Source organism: Artemia franciscana, chromosome 15 (assembly GCF_032884065.1).
Source record: "Artemia franciscana chromosome 15, ASM3288406v1, whole genome shotgun sequence".
Taxonomy (NCBI): domain Eukaryota; kingdom Metazoa; phylum Arthropoda; class Branchiopoda; order Anostraca; family Artemiidae; genus Artemia; species Artemia franciscana.
The window spans coordinates 6,545,221-6,566,145 of NC_088877.1; the positions used below are offsets into that span (position 1 = coordinate 6,545,221).

A 20,925-nucleotide genomic window follows, 5' to 3' on the forward strand; every position below is an offset into this window, starting at 1 on the left:
ATTTCTCTTTGAGTGTCCCGGTCGTCATCTATATTCCCTGTGTCCCGGTGTCCCAGTCTGTAATTCCCTGAGTCGACAAACATGACGTCAGTCGACAAACACCTTCACGAAGGCATAATCTTCAATCCTTATAATGACGTCAGTCGACAAAAATGACGTCAATCGACAAACATGACGTCAGTCGACAGTCGACAAACATGACGTCAGTACACAGACAAACAACTTATTTATATATATATACATAGAAGATATAGGACGTATTGCTAAATCGAATGGATTTAGGATTTTAAAAAATTGTTGTACAACTGTGCAACACTGTACAGAAGCGAATGAGGGCAGGCGAATAAAGCGAATGAGGTCGATTCAGGCAAATAAAGAATTCGAAACTGTGTATTATTATTAATGATTTATAGAACCGAAAAAACAAGATTTGAGATGGAGTATCGAAGAAAATAGAAAAAATTTAGCACTTCAACAAAACATAATAAACCCCGTGATTGATCAGACTTTATCGCATCAAATCAACATTTTTTAATTATTCTTGTGACAGCCGGGGAAGTGTCTGTAATCTGGCTTTTCTTGAATATGGTTTTGGAGATTTTGGCCACAGGGTGTATCTGATTTTGGCTGGATTTTGGCCACAGTGTGTATCTCAAAAGGAACTTTGTATATCCATAGAATGTACTTCGCATGGCTTTCGCATGGATCGTTATCATAAAAACTTCCCAGAAGGCAACTAGATCTTGGAGACGTTGGGCTATAGTAGCATTATAAAGCGTGGCAAGCAAAAATGTTATTTTTGCTGGCGAAAAGCCCGGTACATTACTAATGCAGAGACATATCTAATGCGCCAATGTTCACTAAGTGGCCTTCAATGTTAATGAAAAAGGGAGGCTCAGGCACGTGAGCGACTCACAAGGCTTGATCATTGATCCGCCAATATCAACTGTGAGGTTACTTGGTAGCTTATCCTTAGGTCGCTTGACAAGGTAGATTCCGTTCTTTGATTTGTTAAACAGTATATCCAGTCGTAATGTAGGAGCTAACTAGTAGTTCATCATTCTCTTTAAATATTTGTGTCAAGTGGAATAAATAGAGGTGTCAGTGAAGATTATCATTGAAAGTTTATCAAGAGGGCTCCTTACTAATTGCAGTCTGATCAAAGCTTTGTCGAACAGGATTGATAAGGTTTTGTAATCTCGTCCCACGCTTTTCTTAACATTCCATAACCTTAGAAGGATGAGAGCCTAAAAGTGAAGGGGTAATTATAATACCTGCAAGTGTCTGGTACATGTTATACACAGGCAATATGATACATTCATGGGTTTTGAGCCAAATACGGCTATAAATGCCAGAATTAAACGCTCTGCATACTTCAACTTATCAAGCTCATTAAATGAGTTTGATAAGTGCAGTTGATGCAGTAATATTTGTAGGCTGATAGTAATAGGACTAAGTAATAGGATAGTAGGTTGATGTAATAGGACTAATAGGGATAGGACTTAAAGAGTGATAGGACTTCCTAGGATGCAAATAAGAGGCTGCAAAGAAGTCTCTGAAAAAAATACGCCAGTCATTTCCAGAATCCAAGAAAGAAAACTGGGTGACTTACTTTTTATTCGAAGACGCAACAACACCGTGGCTAAAGAATCGGCAATGATGCTTGTATTTGGCAGCTTTCTTGGCCTTGTGCTTGGCCACAGCTTTGGAAAATCTACATTTCGTATCTATACGAAAAGAATTGACTGTTCCACGCTAAACTTTTTCACATTCAGTCCATAGTTGTCACCAAAATCTTACTAACCCAAATGCAGTTATAGGATTTGGATTATACAGCTCGGTAAGCACTTCTGTACTCCGGCCAACTTTACGGACGAAAACTACAGCTTTCTTACCTTTGATCTGTTCGGGTAACTAACATACAGAGCTACTATAAGTTCAAGACTAAATTACCCATTCTAATTTAACATTGTAACATTTTGTTATTGATTAGTCTTCTTTATGTAAGAACTCATATGTTTATGATTGTAATGAAACTATCAAATGATATACAACTGTACTTTAACAGAGAATCTCCATTAACCCTATTTCCGGTGTAACTACTTCCATAGGCATACCCATTAAGTCTGGGAACGTTTGAAAAGACATTTATTTAGCTTTCCAGTCCTAGAGACCATACTGTCATAAGACATGCAGTTCGTTGCTAAACGCAGGCGTAGTACGTAAAATATGAGCTGTTATTATAGCCTATTTATCAAATAAAACTAGATTGTATAGAGTATCGCGTTACTGGACACCATATATAAGGATGTTTTTCAATGAATTATTTTATTAGGCCGGGGTATGAAAAAGTATTTTGGGTCCATATTTTCAAAGTTTCTACGAGTGGTGCCTCAGAGAGTTTGAATGAATATTCAAGAAATTACCGGTTTAACCTCTGACCTCTCTTTATTAGGAAAAATATCTATATGGATTAGAATAGGATATATCGCGCAGTTTTGGTCTTAAGGGATCAGAGACCCCCTATTATAAAGAGCGGTCTATTTTTGCTATTTTGTGCATGAGGGGACTGGCCCTCCTTTAATTCTCGCTCTTTACGATAAAATTTTAAGTTTTACCCTTAATGCTTTCGGAATAACTGCTCCAACCCGAGGGCTATTGGAGTAATATTAAAGTATTTTTCACAATACCTCAAGAACGACGGAGCATAAATATTTGCATATGATTTAGAAAATAAAATTTTCAGTTCAAACTTTTTAAAAGGCAATCTGAATGTAAAGTACAGTCAATTGCTCATTAACTACACTGGTTTACTTGCAGTAAAGCTATGTGAAACTTTGGTTTATAGAGTGGAGGCTGTGGATGGGTCAAATATAGAATAATTTCTTTTTGCTTAAAGCTTTAATGTCGGTCTTTACTTTTGTTTGAAAAGTTGTTTTCTATTTAAATTTGAAGAGTAGTAAACTTCACTCTTTTCTGCATTTTATTTTTTCAGTGGAAATTTTAAGTTTGCCCGCTTTGTGGGTGATAACTATCAAACTACCTTCATGATAACTACCGAAATGAAAAACAAATATAACAAAGAAAAAACAAGTATAATTCCAGCCAGTGAATGAAAAAAAAGGGTGCCAATATTTCGGTCAAGCTCTCTGCTCAACCTTCTTCAGCTCGAAAAAAGTAAATAATGAGCGAAAAAAAATCGTCGTTACAAATATTCATCATTTTATCATGCTTAGCTAATGGAGTCTTAGACTTATACGAGAACTGCCTTACACACTTGTTTTGTAGGTGAAGTGCAATTATTATTTGATGTTCTGCCATTACTACCGCTCCAAGTAGGATCACAGAAAAATATCATTGACTGATCATTGATCATTGAATGATTTATATTGTCTTAAATTGAAAAATAAAGGACAGACAAAACAGTCAACGATCGACCCCCTCTCCCTTCACCTAAAATAGGAAAGTATTGAATATTAACCATTTAGTCTATCCATGGAGCAGTTAAGACTTAGGAATAGGGTATTTTGTTGATAAAGTATCATACCGTATTACAATATCGATATATTTTTGGCCAATTTCCGTTAAATAAAAGAAACAAATAAAAGCTTTGGCCATTAATTGGTAAATATCCTATCTATTTTTGTTCATTTAATGAGAGCGGCTATTGCCCCATTGCCTTGTCCTGCTACTACTACCACCAACAACTCACCGAAGCACGAAGCCGCCTGAGGCCAACACAGCTACCTACGCTCCTCCTCTATCCCAATCTATTCAAAGCCTCTATCTTTACACCCTTCCAGGAAGTTCTTATTTCCCCTATGTTTTTCTTTATGACATCTTCCCACCTCAACCCCGGACGACCTGCGTTCCGTTTAACCCTAGACGATTGGCCGAAAAGAACAATCTTCGGTAATCTGTCATCCCGCATTCGCAGAAAGTGCCCTAGCCATCTCACCCTTTCTTTTGTTATAGCCCTAGAAACCGGGATTGAACCACACTTTTCGTACAGCATACTGTTTGAAATACGGTTAGTCAGATGGGTATTCAGAATAATCCGTAGGCAATTTATCTGAAAACGTCTAGCAAATCGTTACCCACTTTTCGGAGCGCCCATGCTTTAGAACAATCTTTGACCTCCGTCATCCCTGTAGTTTCCAATATTCAATCTTGTTTTTCAGACTTATTTTCCTATTCTTCCAAGATGCTAGTTAACATGCCAGTGCAGTATTTTACTATTATGCCGTCTAGCTGCATCTGCCAGATCCTCGACAGTTTTATCAATGACCTCCACTTACCATCTCCTTAGTTCATATATTAGTGCTTTCTCGATTTGCTTTACAATCTTCTTGTTTTCACATCATCTATAGCTCAGATTATTTTCCGTATAAGCCCCTTATCTATCTATCTATATAATAAAAAAAAAACTAATTTTTTTAGCTGAAAGTAAGGAGCGACATTAAAACTTAAAACGAACAGAAATTACTCCGTATATGAAATGAGTTGTCCCCTCCGCAATCCCTCGCTCTTTACGCTAAAGCTTTAAATTGTTTTAAAAAGTAGAATTGTGGCAGAGTCAAACTTTAGCGTAAAGAGCGAGGGATTGCGGAGGGGACAACTCATTTCATATACGGAGTAATTTCTGTTCGTTTTAAGTTTTAATGTCGCTCCTTACTTTCAGCTAAAAAAATTAGTTTTTTTTTTATTTAATTTCTGAACGTTTTTGAATTAATGCATGTTTGGTTTTGGCTCTCCGCACATAAATTATTAAAATGAAATTTGTATATTAATTCTTTTTTTGGCTAAATGGCTTTCTCTTAGTTTTGGTCAGACGATTTTGAGAAATAAGGGGTGGAGAAGGAGGCCTAGTTGCCCTCCAATTTTTCGGTTACTTAAAAAGGCAACTAGAACTTTTAATTTTTAACGAACGTTTTTATTAGTAAAAAATATACGTAACTTAAGAATTAACTTACGTAACAAACTTTCATAACCTTATATTTTTATTATGTATACGAGGGGGTTTGTACCCTCGTTAATACCTCGCTCTTTACACTAAATCGTAAGTTTTGTCCCAATTCTTTAACAATGACCCCTGAATCAGAAAGGCCGTAGAATAAATAGTTGAAATTACTAAAAATACTTTAGCATAAAGAGCAAGGTATTTATCTCCTCCTAAATACCTCGCTCTTTATGCTAAAGTATTTTTAGAACCCCTCATATGCGTAATAATCTCTGTTCGTTTTAAGTTTCAATGCTACTTCTTCCTTTCATTTGAAAAAACGTTTTCATGTTTATTTTTCATTGTTTTCTTATAGTAATGCTAGAGAATCCTGCGCCCTTGTCGTTGAATTTTTATTCCCCCATGACAGATTCCTCTAAGGAAAGATCCTCCAACATAGCCCCCTCTCCTCAGCCCCACCCCCAAACAAAATAAAATCCCCCTGAAAACGTCTGTACACTTCCCAATAACCATTACTATATGTAAACAATGGTCAAAGTTTTTAACTTGCAGCCCCTCCCCCAGGGATTGTGGGGGAGTAAGTCATCCCCAAAGACATAGTTCTTATGGTTTTCGACTATGCTGAACAAAATGGCTATCTCAAAATTTTGATCTGTTGACTTTGGGAAACAAATGAGCGTGGGAGGGGGCCTAGATGCCCTCCAAATTTTTTGGTCACTTAAAAAGCGCACTAGAACTTTTCATTTCCGTTAGAATGAGCCCTCTTGCGACATTATAGGACCACTTGGTCGATACGATGACCCCTGGGAAAAAAAAGAAGAAATAAACACGCACCCGTGATTTGTCTTCTGGCAAAAAATACAAAATTCCACATTTTTGTAGATAGGAGCTTGAAACTTCTACAGTATGGTTCTCTGATACGCTGAATCCGATGGTGTATTTTCGTTAAGATCCTACGACTTTTAGGGGGTGTTTCCCCCTATTTTCCTAAATAAGGCAAATTTTCTCAGGCTCGTAACTTTTGATGGGTAAGACTAAACTTGATGAAACTTATATATTTAAAATCAGCATTAAAATGCGATTCTTTTGATGTAGCTATTGATATCAAAATTCAATTTTTTAGAGTTTTGGTTACTATTGAGCCGGGTCGCTCCTTACTACAGTTCGTTACCACGAACTGTTTGATATAAAAATAAGTTGTCTGCGTGTGTGTGTGTGTGTGTCGAGTGACTTAATGTTTGTGTGTCGACTGACGTCATGTTTGTTGATTGACGAAGTTACACATCGGGACACAAATGACGATCGGGACACCGGGACATCTATATATATATAAATAAGTTGTCTGTGTGTCTGTGTGTCGAGTGACGTCATGTTTGTGTGTCGACTGACGTCATGTTTGTTGATTGACGAAATTACACACCGGGACATCGGGACACAAATGACGACCGGGACACCGGGACATAGGGAATATAAATGACGACCGGGATATTCAAAGAGAAATTACAGACCGGGACACCGGAACACAAATGACGACCGGGACAAAAATGACGACCGGGACACCGCGACACAGGAAATATAAATGACGACCGGGACACAGGGAAACAACAACAACGGGGACGCCGGGGGCACAGGGGGATATATAAATGACGACAGGGACACATGGAATGTTCGATTAGCAATCACCATCAAAAAAGCTCAAGGGTAATCATTAGAATAATGAGGTATAGATCTGAATACAGATTGTTTTTCCCATGGACAATTATATGTTGCATGTTCAAGAGTAGGTAAACCTGACAATCTATTTATATGCACAGACAATGGGACAGCCAAGAATGTTGTTCATTCGCAAGTTTTACGTAGTTAAATATATATATATATATATATATATATATATATATATATATATATATATATATATATATATATATATATATATATATATATCTATCTATATTCACAGGTGGGACACAGGGACACAACTACAATGGCGCGTAACTAATATGGCGCGTAACGACTTGCGCGCGCGGGGGGGCTTGGGGGGCACGAAGCGTCCCCACCAACTAGGTGTTGGGGTGGCGCGAAGCGCCACCCCAACAGCTAGTCCTCTATATTAAATGCAAAGCTTTTTCATTAATATTTTTACCTGTGTTCTTAATTTTCTTCCCTAAGACACCATCAGCAACTTCACAAATTGTTTTCCTAAGATTATTCCACCCATCTACCACATGGTCAAATTTTAAACTCACCAGTGTAGTATTCAAATTTTCCTGGAATATTTCTCTCAAATTCTCATTTTGGAGTCGACCAACATCACAGCTTCCTGGAAGGTTGTTAACCTTCTGAAGTTTCAGCTTTGAATTAACCCTAGACACTAGTAAATAATGTTCTTTGCTTTTAACATCAATTTAAAAGTTGCTAACTAATAACCATTACTTATTAATTATTATTTTACTTTTTAAAATACGTTAATTCCATTTTAAATTTTGTTCGGAAGGGAAAGTCAATAATTTTGTGTGTCGTAAATTTATAAATATTGGCCTTACCCCATTTCAAAGACATTATCTCCTTTTTCACATTTTTATGTGTGTTGGCTCTATGTTCTAAGAATGAGTCCAATATTCATACAAATAATGTTTTATTTTTTAGGCAAGCCTCAATGTTGGATCGATCTCCAGGTTTGGCAATGGAAACTATATATGACCCTTGTCGCGCTTGCACTATTTATCATTCCTACAGTTATTATATCAGGCTGTTATTTAATAATTGTATATACTATATGGAAAAAATCTTTGGGGATGGAAAATTATAAAAGCCACAGACCTTCCAGTTCTACAGAAGGTAAGCCACTGTTTCATTCTGCAATTTTTATATTTTGATTTACTTTCTTTATTTTATTCATCATAATTGTTTATTATTCCATTGATTATAGTAAAGTATGTTATTTATTCTTTTCGTTTTTATTTAATTATTGTAAATACAAAATTGAGCGCTGCTGTAGCCTTCCAGGGCTGCAGCGGGCTATTTAAAAGTTTCATAATCGCACCTAGAAAAGATTTCAACCGCCTCCTTTAGTATAATTATAACTAGAAAAGATTTCAACTGCGGGCCCTTTAGGGTCCACCAAATCAGAATTTTTTGCATGTTACGCTTGCTTGTTACATAATAGAAAGTGTTTAAAAACCTACTAGACCCGAACAAATCTAGATTTCCTTGGTTGTTATGTCATAGGCTTTGGTTGTTACCTAATAGGGAAAGTTTACTTAAGCTAAGGATGACGTATTCGCACGTGACTTGTTTTTTTTCAGGGCTTTTGGGGGCCCTCGCTTGTAACTGAGGGGGGCACACGTGAAACGTTACATAATGACGATGTACAATTGGGTGTTACATCATACTTTAAAAGATTTTTTCTTTCAAGGTTTTTTTTGCCAGGAATATTTATTAACTAAAGATTTTTGTCCACATTAGGATTGAAAAGGTATTCCCCTTTAAGGGAACTGTGCCTTCGACATCTGGACTATGAAGGTCCTCTAATATTTTGATTCAGCTAGTACATTTTACAGGATTATCTCTTTCACACAAGGAGAATAACCTATTCGCGCATACTAGAAGGATTAAATGAATTGCATGTTCATATGCCTGAAATAATGGACATGCAGAGGAGGTAAAATCGATCGCTAGAATTTCGCTATGCTTGGTATTCACCTGCATATTAAGTAATGTGTTTAGAGAGTGATATCAGACAATATTGCGGGTTGCTCAAAGGCGAGAGGGGCTACAAGATGCTTAAATTGCGTGAACGATTACCTATCGAAGTTTCATCCTAAAACACGAAATCTAAAGGACAAAGAATTTTTTACATACAAAATTTATTAATATAAAGAAATTTACAAATCACTATTAAAACACAGAAAAAGCAGTCAAGGCATGACAAACACAAGACAAAACATGAAAAAACTTATAAAGGATAAGAAATAAGCGAAACAACTACGAATTAAAGAAAGATAAGGGACCTAACAGCTAATTCTAGAGGGGGGATCAATATTAGAGCTAAATTTAATTCACATTAAGATATATTTCTGGGAGTTTTTACTGAAAATGCCGTGTTTGCTTCAGCCAAGGCTGTTCATGTTCACGCCACGGTGCAAATATGTGGCTAGTCCACCATAGTAAGCAATTCCAAAAAGGAGGGTTTTTATTAAAGGAAAACTTAAGCCATATTGAGATAATTCCAAGAGGTCTTAGTGAAAAAACCCTGCTTCTTTTGCACTATCGGATCCCCCATTCTGTTACATTCCATTAATTTAAATCTTGATACTAACAAAATCAAGTTTAGAAAAATGAAACATGCAAACGAACAAAAAGAGACATATTTTTGTATTCAGTTGTTTATAAGACATTTCGATGAAAATGCCACGTTTCTTTGAGCCAATGGCTATGTTATTCAAGCCACCGTAACAATATATGGCTAGCCCACACTAACAAGAAATTCCAGACGGGGAGGGTTGTTATTAGAGGTAAATTTAAGCCTTAGTAAGAGGTATTTTCGGAAGATATTAGTGAAAATGACCGAGTCCGTTAATTTTTAAATTAAAATCGAATAGTTGTGGGCATCCAGTCACGGCTAATTGTAGAAAAATCTAAGACAGATAGTCCAATTGAGTGAGAGAAAATTCTGGCATTGACCCCCCTTATTAGAACTGTACAAAAATGATGTTAGTTCATTTGTTAATATATAGATTTGTCTATCTATTATCCGTCCATGCGTTATTCCTAGGGCAGTAGAACTAAGGTATGTAGTCATAGAGCTAAGGTAGTCATAGAACCTATAGTTTTCCAACTGTTTGGTTAAATGGCACGAGTAAACGGCGGGAGCAAGTGTGCCTCTCTTATTGGACCAATACTTGTTGGTTATCTTTTAGCAAGTCACACCTGCCTAGAGTCTCAGGCAGGTTGACCAAGAATTTAAAATTGACATAGGACCATTAGATTGCCTGAAATGAGAGGTAAACAAGGCACGCCTACCTATGGTCTTAGGCAGGTTGAACCAAGAATTCAGAATTGACACAGGATTCTTAACTTGGCTTTGAATGACAGGCAAACAAGCGTCTAAAGTGAAAATTGGGGCATTCTGCAATGACTATCAGGTTAAGTTAACTCTGTTGATTATAAAGTTTGAACAGGAATTAAATTTGATATGCTTTATTCCTTAAATTTTCGAAGCACTTAGAGGATTAACTCTGTTGAGTATAAACTTTGAACTGAGGAATTGAATTAACACGGTTTGTTCCTTAAATTTTTCTAAGGACTAAAAGGATTAACTCTGTTGAGTATAACTGATGTTTGAACTGATGAATTAAATTTGACGTGGTTTATTCAATGAAACTTCCCAAGAATGAATCGCTTTTACTCTGTTGATTACAAAGTTTGAAGAGATGAATTAAGTTTGACACGTCTTATTCCTTGAGCTTTCTTAAGGTCTAAAAGGTTTAACTATGTTGAATATAAAGTTTGAAATGACGAAGTACATTTGATAAGGTTTATTCCTTGAATTCTCCCGAGGACTAAAAGGATTAACTCTGTTGAGTATAACTGAAGTTTGACCTGATGGATTAAATTTAAAAGTCTAAATGGCAACACGTTTGCAATCTCAAGTGCTGCCATATTTTTCAGCTTTAGTTATAGATGACAGCATAACTGAATTTTACTGTAGGATATATTGACTTAACTGCTTTCAAGTTAGGTTTGCTTAGGCTCACTTAGTATGGTGGGGCACCTTAAAATTCAGTTATGCTGCCACCTATAACTAAAGCGGAAGAATACGGCAGCACTTGAGTTAGTGAAAACGTGTCGCCCTATAGACTTTTATATGTAAAAGTCACAGAATTTTTTTTTTTTATGTGGCTTTCTCCGCGGTACTTTTTGGCTGGTCATTGAAAGTAGTTACTTTATTGTACGTTTACGATTAACATTTATTGTGCACTGGAAGGATAAACACTTGACTTTGACTTACTTAAGTCTCCTGCCGGGCACTGCTCGGCGTAGAGAGTGACGTCTGCCTCCTCCAACCACTTCGGTCCATGGCGAGTATTTCCTCTTCGCCCTGTCTGATGTTTGCCATCGCTAAGAACTCGGACAGGCTGTCGGACCATTGTTTCTTCGGTCGGCCTCGAGGTCGCTTCCAACCAACTTTGATTGGGTCGAAGTCATAGATCATCTTTGCGGGTAGATGTGGTGGCATTCGAAACAGGTGCGTATTATTTGAAAAGAAAGTGAAGATCATATATTCCTAAAAAGTTTGTGCACGTGATAAAGTTACCATAGCAGTGAATGCTGACTAGGATAAATATTTGAACTAAGAAACAAGCACTAGTGGCAACGCTAGGAATGTATGCGTGCATTGTCACGACAGTGAGATATTAGATTCCTTTGGAGTATCGAAGAAGCTCAACTCTTATTGAGATGGATTTACGATAGTGAGATGTAAAGCGATGATACCCCTCAAAGAGAATGCAAGCCTGAAACTATTAGCTGATGAAGAGGGGAAACTTCTTGCTCGTTGTGCGGGTAAAACTTTAGCTGTTCATAAAACATTTCCCCATCTTTCGGGTATTAGCATTCAAAGGAAGGTCAAAAGTGGACAGGCATACTCTTCTACTAATGTCATAATCCAAATCTTGTATATGTGCCAAAACTGCAAACTATGTAATAATAATATGGTAGTAGACAGTGAAATCGAAAGCAAAATAAAAAGAGTATTGGCTGATAATGTCACCAAGGAATATAAAGACGAATCGATGAAAAACAAAGCACCAGCAAACGCTGCTACTACCATCGACCGTTTATCAAGAGATAGAAACAATGAATCCAATAATACCAATGACAAAACTAATATTGAGCGTGTAGCTGAAACCATGTTAAAAGCCGTGTGTGACACCGAAACGAGACAAATGCCACGTCAAGAGAAAACATGTTGAACAGTTTATGGAACGAATTCGAAACATTAAAAATTTTTGTATGATGATATTAATAACATCTAAAATTGTAATTGTCATTATTTCAATGAGAAATATCTCATTGCACTACTTTGTTTTGTTTCTATTATTTTTTTGGGTAAGCTAGCAACTCTAACTTTTAGAATGTTTGTTCAAAAACCCAGAGATGGAAGAACAGAAATTTTTGGACATGAACACTATTACCGGGCTAATAGGCGGTATTTGGTTCATCTGTTCAAACTTTGTAATCAACAGAGCTAAAGCTGTTCATTCTTTGGAAAATTCATCGAGCAAACCACGTCAAATTTAATTCATCAGTTCAAACCTTATACTTAACAGAGTTAAAATGTTTTAATCCTCAGGAAAATTCAAGAAATAAACTGTGTAAGATTTAATTTATCAGTTGAAACTTTATAATCAACAGAGTTAAACCTCTTAGTCTTTAAGAAAATTTAATGAATTAACGACATCAAATTTAATCTATCAGTTCAAATTTATACTCAGAAGAGTTAAAACTTTTAATCCTTATGAAAATTTAATGAATAAACCATGTCAAATGTAATTCATCTGTTCAAAAATTGTAATCAACAGAGTTAAAGCTATTTATTCTTGAGAAAATTCACCGAATAAACCACGCCAAGTTTAATTAGTCAGTTCGAAATATATACTCACAAGATTTAAACGTTTTAGCCCTTGGCAAAATTCAGGGAATACACCGTGTCAAATTTGATACATGTCTTCAAACTTTATAACCAGCAGAGTTAAAGTTATTCATTCTTGGGAAGAATCACTGAATAAACCACGTTAAATTTAATTCATCAGTTCAAACTTTATGCTCAACAGAGTTAAACCTTTTAGTCCTTAGGAAAATTCAATGAATAAGGAGTATCAAATTTAATTCATCCGTTCAAACTGGAGCTCGATTTGGAACTGGGATCGGAGCGGTTATAGAGGGAATTGGAACCGGGCGAAGCGGGGTAGAAGCCAGCAGAATCGGAGGTAGAACCGTTGTGACTGGGGGGCCAGAAGCGGGTGAAAGCAGAATGGGATATCACTTTATGTAAAAATATCTGGAAAATTTCTTAGGAAGGATGAGGCGGACATAGTGTACCTTAGGGCCAGTCATAGTATGGCACGCTGTGGTGAATTAACATGGTATATCACAGAGGGTTGGTTTAATAAAACAGGAACCAATGGATTTAAAGCATAATTTTTATCAAGAAAATATCTGGAGAACGTCTTAGGTATGATAAGGGGGGTGTCAGAGGGTGATGGTGCCAGTCTGGTACAGTGGCGTGAATTGACATGGTGTATCACGCTGAGGGTAAGTTGCAAAAGCAACATGAACCAATGGTTTCAAAACATGATTTTTGTCATGAAAATATTTGTAAAACGTCTTAGGAATGATGCTAGAAGGCCATCCAGAGCGTGACATGGTGGCGTGAAATGAGATAGTGTAAGACAGAGAGGGTGCTTTGCGAAAACTCAAACCCTTGGATTTAACGCATGATTTTATAATGAAAATATCTGGAAAACGTCTTAGGAATGACTAGGGGGTACCATAGGGTGATTAATAGTGTGGCATGGTAGTGAGAAATGACATGGTGTATCACGTGTGGGTGGCTTGCAAAAAAACACTGAGCCATTGGATTTAAATCGTGTTTTTATCATGAAGGTTAGGAATGACGGGGGTTGCTAGAAGTTGACAGAGGGCTCAGTCATAATATGGCACGGTGGCACGAATTAAGATGGTGTATTACGTTTGGGTCTGGTTTGCATAAACATGAACCATTGGATTTAAATAATATTTTAGCATGTAAATATCTGGAAAATGACTTAGGAATGATAATATGTAACGTCGGTAAGCCATGGGCCTGACATTGATTGCCATGGTGGCGTGAATTTCTCGGACTGACATGTTCTAAAGCTTAAAGTTAAGCTGGGAGGTGTTACAAGAATTTTTCGACTGAGGAAGAGTGATATCTAACGCTCAGTCACAGGAAGGAGGTATTCTTATTCAAATCCCTCAGAAATAATTCTTGGCTTAAATTTTTCTCTAATAACAACCCTGCTCCTCTGGAAGTGCTTGCTATGGCGGGCTAGTCACATAATTTCATAGCTGTATGAATATGCATAGCCTTGGCTCAATGAAACATGACATTTTCATTAAAACCTCTCAGAAATAACCGAATGTGAAAATATGTCTCTTTTTTTCGTTCGTTTGCATGTTTCATGTTTCAAAATGTGATTTGTTAGTATCAAGATTTAAACTAATGGAATGTATCAGACAGGCGCATCCAATTGTGCAATAGAAACGAGTCATTGTCACTAAGACCTCTTTCATAACAGGACAATTCTTCCCCTCGAACTTAAATCCTTATATATTTAGATATTTAAAAAAAGGAATAGCGAAAGAAAAACAAAATTTAAACTTACTATCCAGCTGTCAAATTGAACCTTTTTCTTTTTATTGTCATATTCAACTAAATAAAATGAACAGGTTCAAAAACAAAATTCGTCAGAGGGGAATCTTATCAAATAGTTTGTGATAAAAAAGTTGCAGTAAAAAGTGACTTTGAACAACATTCACCAAAACTAAAAGTGAAATTCTGATGACAATTGCTAAACTGGCAGTATCGGCATTTTATGCTGATTCTAAATATATAGAAAAAAATTTCAGTTTATTGTTACCCACCAAAAACTAAAAATAGGATAAATTTTGCCAGATTTTTGAAAAAAGCGGAAACCCCAATATCAGAGAACCCTACCGAACAGGTTTCAAGCTCCAATCTTCAAAATGTGAAGTTTCGCATTGTTTTTCTGAAGAGACATCGTCCATGCATGTTTATTTGTTTTGCTTTTTCCAGGGGTGATTTTATCAAACCGAAGATCCAAGATAATTGGGAGGGAGTTCATTCAAACGTAAATTTAAGGGTCTTTTTTAAGTAACCAGACAGGTTGGGCTAGGAAAAAGTCTTGTTGTCTGAGTATTTTTTTAGGTGGGGATAGGGTAGATTCCTAAAAAAGTAAATGCTAATAGACAAACTGCTTACTCTTCATGGGGCTTCAGATAAATGTAGGGAGAGTAGGGGGAAATGTAGAGGTAGTGGGAACGGGAATTAATTAAAATGTTTTTCACTCCTGGAAAAAAATTATAATAAAACCCAAAAATGTATCCGTTCAGGGTGAAAATACAGAAATACCCAGCATTATGTTCAAGAAAACAAATCTGATTATAGTGACCTCATATATCAGCTCATGAGTACTCTTGCTATGCAAGCAGAAGTTGACGGCATATTTTTACTGAAATCGCCCCTTATTAAGTTGTTTTCTATTTTTACACGAACTTCCTAGTGTACTAATAACTGCACTAATTACTAATAAACAAATATATATTTTGGATCACCATGAAAAGTTGATTCTTTAGTTATCAGGATCTTATGCTCTCGTTTTTGATAAGAATCATTATTTATTTACCATTCATTACTATGAAGAATTTGATTGTTTTTTATTCTGACCAAATTATATAGAAGAAATGTTTGTGGCGAACTAGAAAGGGGTCACTCTGTCACAAATTAAAACTTGTATTTTCCTGGTTAAGGGTCAAAATTATTTGGCAGGCAGCCAACAATGAGGCAACACACATTTTCCATGTTTTTTTCCTATTATTCTCGCTCCCATTTGCTTTCCTCATGATTACTTTATAGTCCCAAATTTCCACGGGGCGTGGCCCCTCCCCCTGCTGATGCCCACAAATACTAAACGAATACTAAACTTTAGTTGAATAAAAGCACGGTTCAAAAGAGAAGTGGTAGTCTCTCTCACATTTAAAACTGCCCGGGATGAAACGGTTTATTGTAACAAACTGTAAGTAAAGAGTGACCGCTGGCAATAGAAGATAAAACACCAATAAACGAAGTTCTGATTACAAAACACACAATACTAAAATCTATTGTTTGAGATGATTCTAAATATTTAAAATTTGTTAATTTTAAGGTTGACCATTAGAAGCTACTATTAAGTGAAATTGAGTATAATTTTTCAAAATGGTGTTAGTCCTCTCCAAAAGAGGATGTGACCTTAATAAAAATGTTACGGTGAAATTCAGTATGTGCGAAACCCTAAAATAATTATGGACAAATATGGAACTTTTCCACAGAAGGATGATTATGCATACATGTTTCTTTTCCCCAGGGTTAATCCTATCGAGCTAGTTGTCTCTAGGTTATAGCATAAGGGTTTATTCGAATGAATATTGAATGAAAAGTGCCTGAAATTTTGGTACCTGAAACCGGGATTTTGGCCCAAACAGGGCTAAATTTTGTTATAAAAAAAAATTATTAAAAAAAGTTATCAAGCTCAAATTTTGAGAAACACTTAGAGTAGGTTGTTATAGCATCAATTTCAGAATCAATATTAACACGGAGAATGTCATTTGTCCCTAAACACATATTATGTCATCCATTAAAACAATCTCTTATAATAGACCGTTTATCAACTAAAACGGCCAAAGAGCATAGCTTAATTACAAATCATCTCTTATTCCTGGCCAATGCATTCTCTTACCAGTAGTGTTCTACCTAAGCCCCAAGTAAAAAATTTAAGGACCATGCTTTCTTATTGTCTACGTAAATGCCCGAATACTTAGTACCAGACCCTAAGCGTTTGTTTCTCATACCCCAGTAGAATGGACTTCTTTACAGAGCTAATCAACCCAACAACCTTCTCTGAAGGGTTGATAGTTAATTAAACCAATCGATTCTCAAGCTATGAGACTGTCAAATACAGGTATCATTGAACACACGAGAAAAGCCGTATTGTCTTTTGGAGATTACTTGTGCTCCGTATCTCCTCATGTAGTTATACAATCACTCAAGGCCCTACTCTAATATATTTACTCGATTTGGCTTTATATCATTTTATAGAATAATGCTACCATTATTCATGCCATAGCTGAACTTCAACTTTAAACAGTTCCTTAGTCAAGCGTGTAACAACAAATCTGCGCCTTGAAAGATTTATGAGGTACAATATTTCACTCTATCTTAACTATTTTTCTTATCCCGTCATTTCAAGGAACATAAAGAACAAGACAAATTAGCAGCAGACACCAGTTCACCAACACTAAAAATCAGCACATTATAAAAACAGACTTAAATGGAGTAATTGACATCCGCAGTTCTTTTAAGTAATTAAATAAAAAAAGGTTTTTTTCAACTGAAAGTAGGAGCAGTATTAATACTTAAAACGGAGAGAAATTGTTGCGTATATGTGGGATTCGCTCCCTAGTCAATATTTCGCTCTTGACGCTAAACTTTTGAATTTTGTTCCAATTTTTTAAGAATGACCCCTGAATCACAAAGGCCGTATATAGCTCTTTCGAAAGTACTAAAACAAATTTTTTTTATCGTGAGAGAAACTTTTCTCTTCAAGAATATACGGAATTGATTATCTTTTGTGGGGAGGGGTCTAAACATTGGCTGTATATGCGACAACTAGCGCATTATGGCAAAAAGAACCTTGGCAAACAAACATATTTACTAGAAAGAAATTTAATAATGAGAGGACAACAAGTTTACTTAAAGTTTGCTATACATCATTTCTTTGGTTATGGAATGAACATAAATCAAACCATACCAGAACAAGGAGAACAAAAACATGCGTTTTTGTTGTCTTTTGTTTATTTTCATTTCAAAGCGGTGTTTATTAAAACAAGTTCAATTAACATGGCTAATTGAACTTACTGTAGCATTTGGCGTCTACATATCGTTATTCTTTTTATACCCTTCGCATCAAAAAAGTTTCAGGCAGCTGATGGAGTCCTGTAAGGAAGTAAATATGTTTGAGCCTTTTCTTCTTCCTTGGGCAACAGCCTTAAAAACCCTGACAACCTTATTTGGCATTTTTCTGATGATATATAGCCTACGTTAAAATTTGAAGAACAATTATCCCAGGTGTGTCCAGGATTGCCATATGCAGTACATTTTTCCGAAATAGTGGTTTCTGAATAAGAATAACGAAATTATAGGTTCTTAGCTCTTTTATTTTAGCTTAACAAATTTTTATCTTCGCAGGTGCCCCCCAACAACGTGAAAAAAATCACGTTGTTGTGATTCCCCAATAAAGTCCCCCCCCCAATAAAATGCAGGAGATTTACCCCTGTCCTTGTCTGTAGTACAAGTGTTGCATTAAAATTAACAGAAAGCGCGGGTCATTCATAAATTCTGGCTGTTTTTGTCCTTTCATATTGTTCAGGTATAATTTTCCAACCTTGATAGTGTTTGTTTTGTCTTATCTGTGGAACTCATTAGGGGGATTGTGTCTTTTATTCCCCTCAAGTAGTGCTTTTAGTTCATATAGAAAGTATCCTCTGCTAAGATCAATTTATAGTATTTGGCTCTTCCCATTTAATAGCTTGGAAGACTTTCAAATGCTGGGAAAAGTATCGTTAAATACTTCCCTGTTTATTAGAAGTTAGGCTACTTATTGAATTTCTCTAGAAGAACCACTGGACAGAACGCGGGCTGTAGCAGGAACGCGGAAGCTGGATATTGAGCGCGAGTAACAGGAAGGCAGACGCAATTTAACTTTGTTTTTGTGGTAATTTTGAGTAATGTGGTCCGGTGGACAACTGATTTACGTGTTATTTCTTTCATCCCAGTGTCTTTTTAAAGAATTTGCTAATTTAGATAGCTGGTAGAAGATAGCTGGTAGGCCTACCTCCATAATGTCTAAATTTTTGTAGGTTACTTTTTCAAATTATTAATTTCATTTTCCTTTAATCTTCATTATACGGCATTAGGAACCAAGACCGAACGTAGAATAAGTGCAGGAATATTGCAAAGCAGAAAAATCAACAACATTTTAGCTACAGTCTAAGGCTATATTCATTCACAGGGAGGATGGGGACTGGGATGTAGTCAAATTGGAAGCGACCCTAAACATCCACTAAAGAACAATTGTCTGAATAGAATACTGTAAGAATTTTATTTATGTAGGTTTTAGTTCAGAAGAGGATATAAACTAGAGATGGAATTTCTTTAAGATGCTCCTTGAAACTCAGAATTAAAAAAGATTTAATATGGGTTTGATAAGAATTAAGATTCAGAAAATGAAACTCAGAAACTCAAAATGATTTAATATTGGTTTCATAAAAATTAGGAAATTCTAGCTTCACTGGCAGTGCAGTGTTATCCAGCAAAACTAGAAAGTTTCAAACAAGCTTTTGTTGAATCCGATCACAATTAAGGCCTAATTCTCTTTAAATACAATCTCAAAATAGATTCTTATCCTTCCAACTTTGTAGAAAGCTAGGCTACTTCATCATTCAAATCCCTCCAAAGAATCATTGTCTAGATGAATTTCATTAGAATAATTGTTGTTGTCAATAAGTTCTCAGTTTTAAGTTGTTATAAATTTGCCGATATTTACAGTTTTCACATATCAACCGCGGTAAACAACTTTTCAAAAACTGAATCTTAGTTATTTCCAATAAAAGAAAAAGACTGCTTTTACCCTGACCTTAAAAGATTGATTTACTGTGTATCTTAGAAGGATATGACACGAACTTTCAGAAGTTCTGTAACAAATCATTCGCCATTGAATGACGCAGTGACCACATAGAATAGAGTATTTTAGACAGTAGATTAATGAATACCTCTTTGTATAAAAAGAACTGTTTTATAACTGTAGACTGAAAAATTATCAAAATTTACTAGAAAAATTTATCAAGTTAGAATGAAAAATGATGCTACTGTCATTTTCCAAAACTTCCATTTTGATTTTTCGAACTCTAAAGAAAATTTATCACAAAACTTTTAGCAAAAAGTATATAGAACTGTTTCGTCCAAGGTTTAATCATTCTTATCGTTACAAATATTATATTTTTTTAAGAAGATTTGAACTTTCTTCTATGCCTCGTATTGGTATTCTAGAGCCATTTTAAATTGAGTTTTCTATAATGAAAGCCTGACAAGCACGTAATCTGAATCAGAAATGGAATGCTTAAAGAATACTAATGCTAAACACCAAGTGATCTTTTTTTTAAGTAACAAAAGGGGTTTATACATAAACAATAAATATAACAAAATCTGAGACACAACCTGATCGTAGGAGCCTTTGATAGTATAAAATTTTAATCCTCGGATATTAACAGCAGCATAGCAAGGGGGAGGTAACTTCAGCGTTGGTCTTTAAATTCAGGTAACTTCAATTTGGATCCAACACCGTCAGTCTAGCTGAGACGTTCTTTAGGAAAGCCAGTTGAAAAACTTGTTTATCTTGGTCTACCAATTGTCCCATCCCTAAAGCAAACCCGTTCGCTGCTTATTTTCCCTCCTTGAATATATATATATATATATATATATATATATATATATATATATATATATATATATATATATATATATATATATATATATATATATATATATATATGTATACATATTCTTCTCTTTATTGTAAGCTGTCCGAAATAAAAAAAAACGTTTCAACCGAATAATCCTCGTTAAACTGTATAATCCATGCACATACACATTCTCTATACACAGCGCCATTTTGGATTTTTTTTTTTTCACAAACTGATGAACCTAAACTCCGTTCAGTATTTTTCAAACTTGCAAAATATTTTCTACATTTACTCCTGTTGACGCGAAATTCAGAATTAATCCGCAATCGTATAAAATAGCCAACCTAGCAATAGCTTCGTCTAAACGTATTTCGAAACATAATCGCAAAATCAGTTTTCATGGTATCCCCTTCTTAAGTGATATTTCAAGTTATTTTTATGTAAAAGTTGTTTAGTGTTTTATAGTTGTTCTTTATACATTGTTCTGATAAATGTTGTGATGTTTCTTTTTTTCTTTCTTTTATTCCCTTTTTGTTTTTTCATTTTCTTTATGTTCTCAGTATCTGTGTACTTGTTTTGCATTCTATGACCGGTAATAACTAAATTAATAAATTCTAACTAAAATA

At 35.5% G+C, this 20,925-nt stretch overlaps 1 protein-coding gene across 8 annotated transcripts in view; it reads left to right on the forward strand.

Annotated features, from left to right (window-relative positions):
• LOC136035992 (cardioacceleratory peptide receptor-like) overlaps positions 1–20,925 on the forward strand; it is a 473,226-nt gene that overhangs the window by 132,611 nt on the left and 319,690 nt on the right. For all 8 annotated transcript variants that reach the window (XM_065717902.1, XM_065717908.1, XM_065717903.1 and 5 more), the window contains one exon: positions 7,607–7,798. In XM_065717902.1, the coding sequence (XP_065573974.1) occupies positions 7,607–7,798 (192 nt within the window). The remainder of the gene's footprint in view (positions 1–7,606; positions 7,799–20,925) is intronic.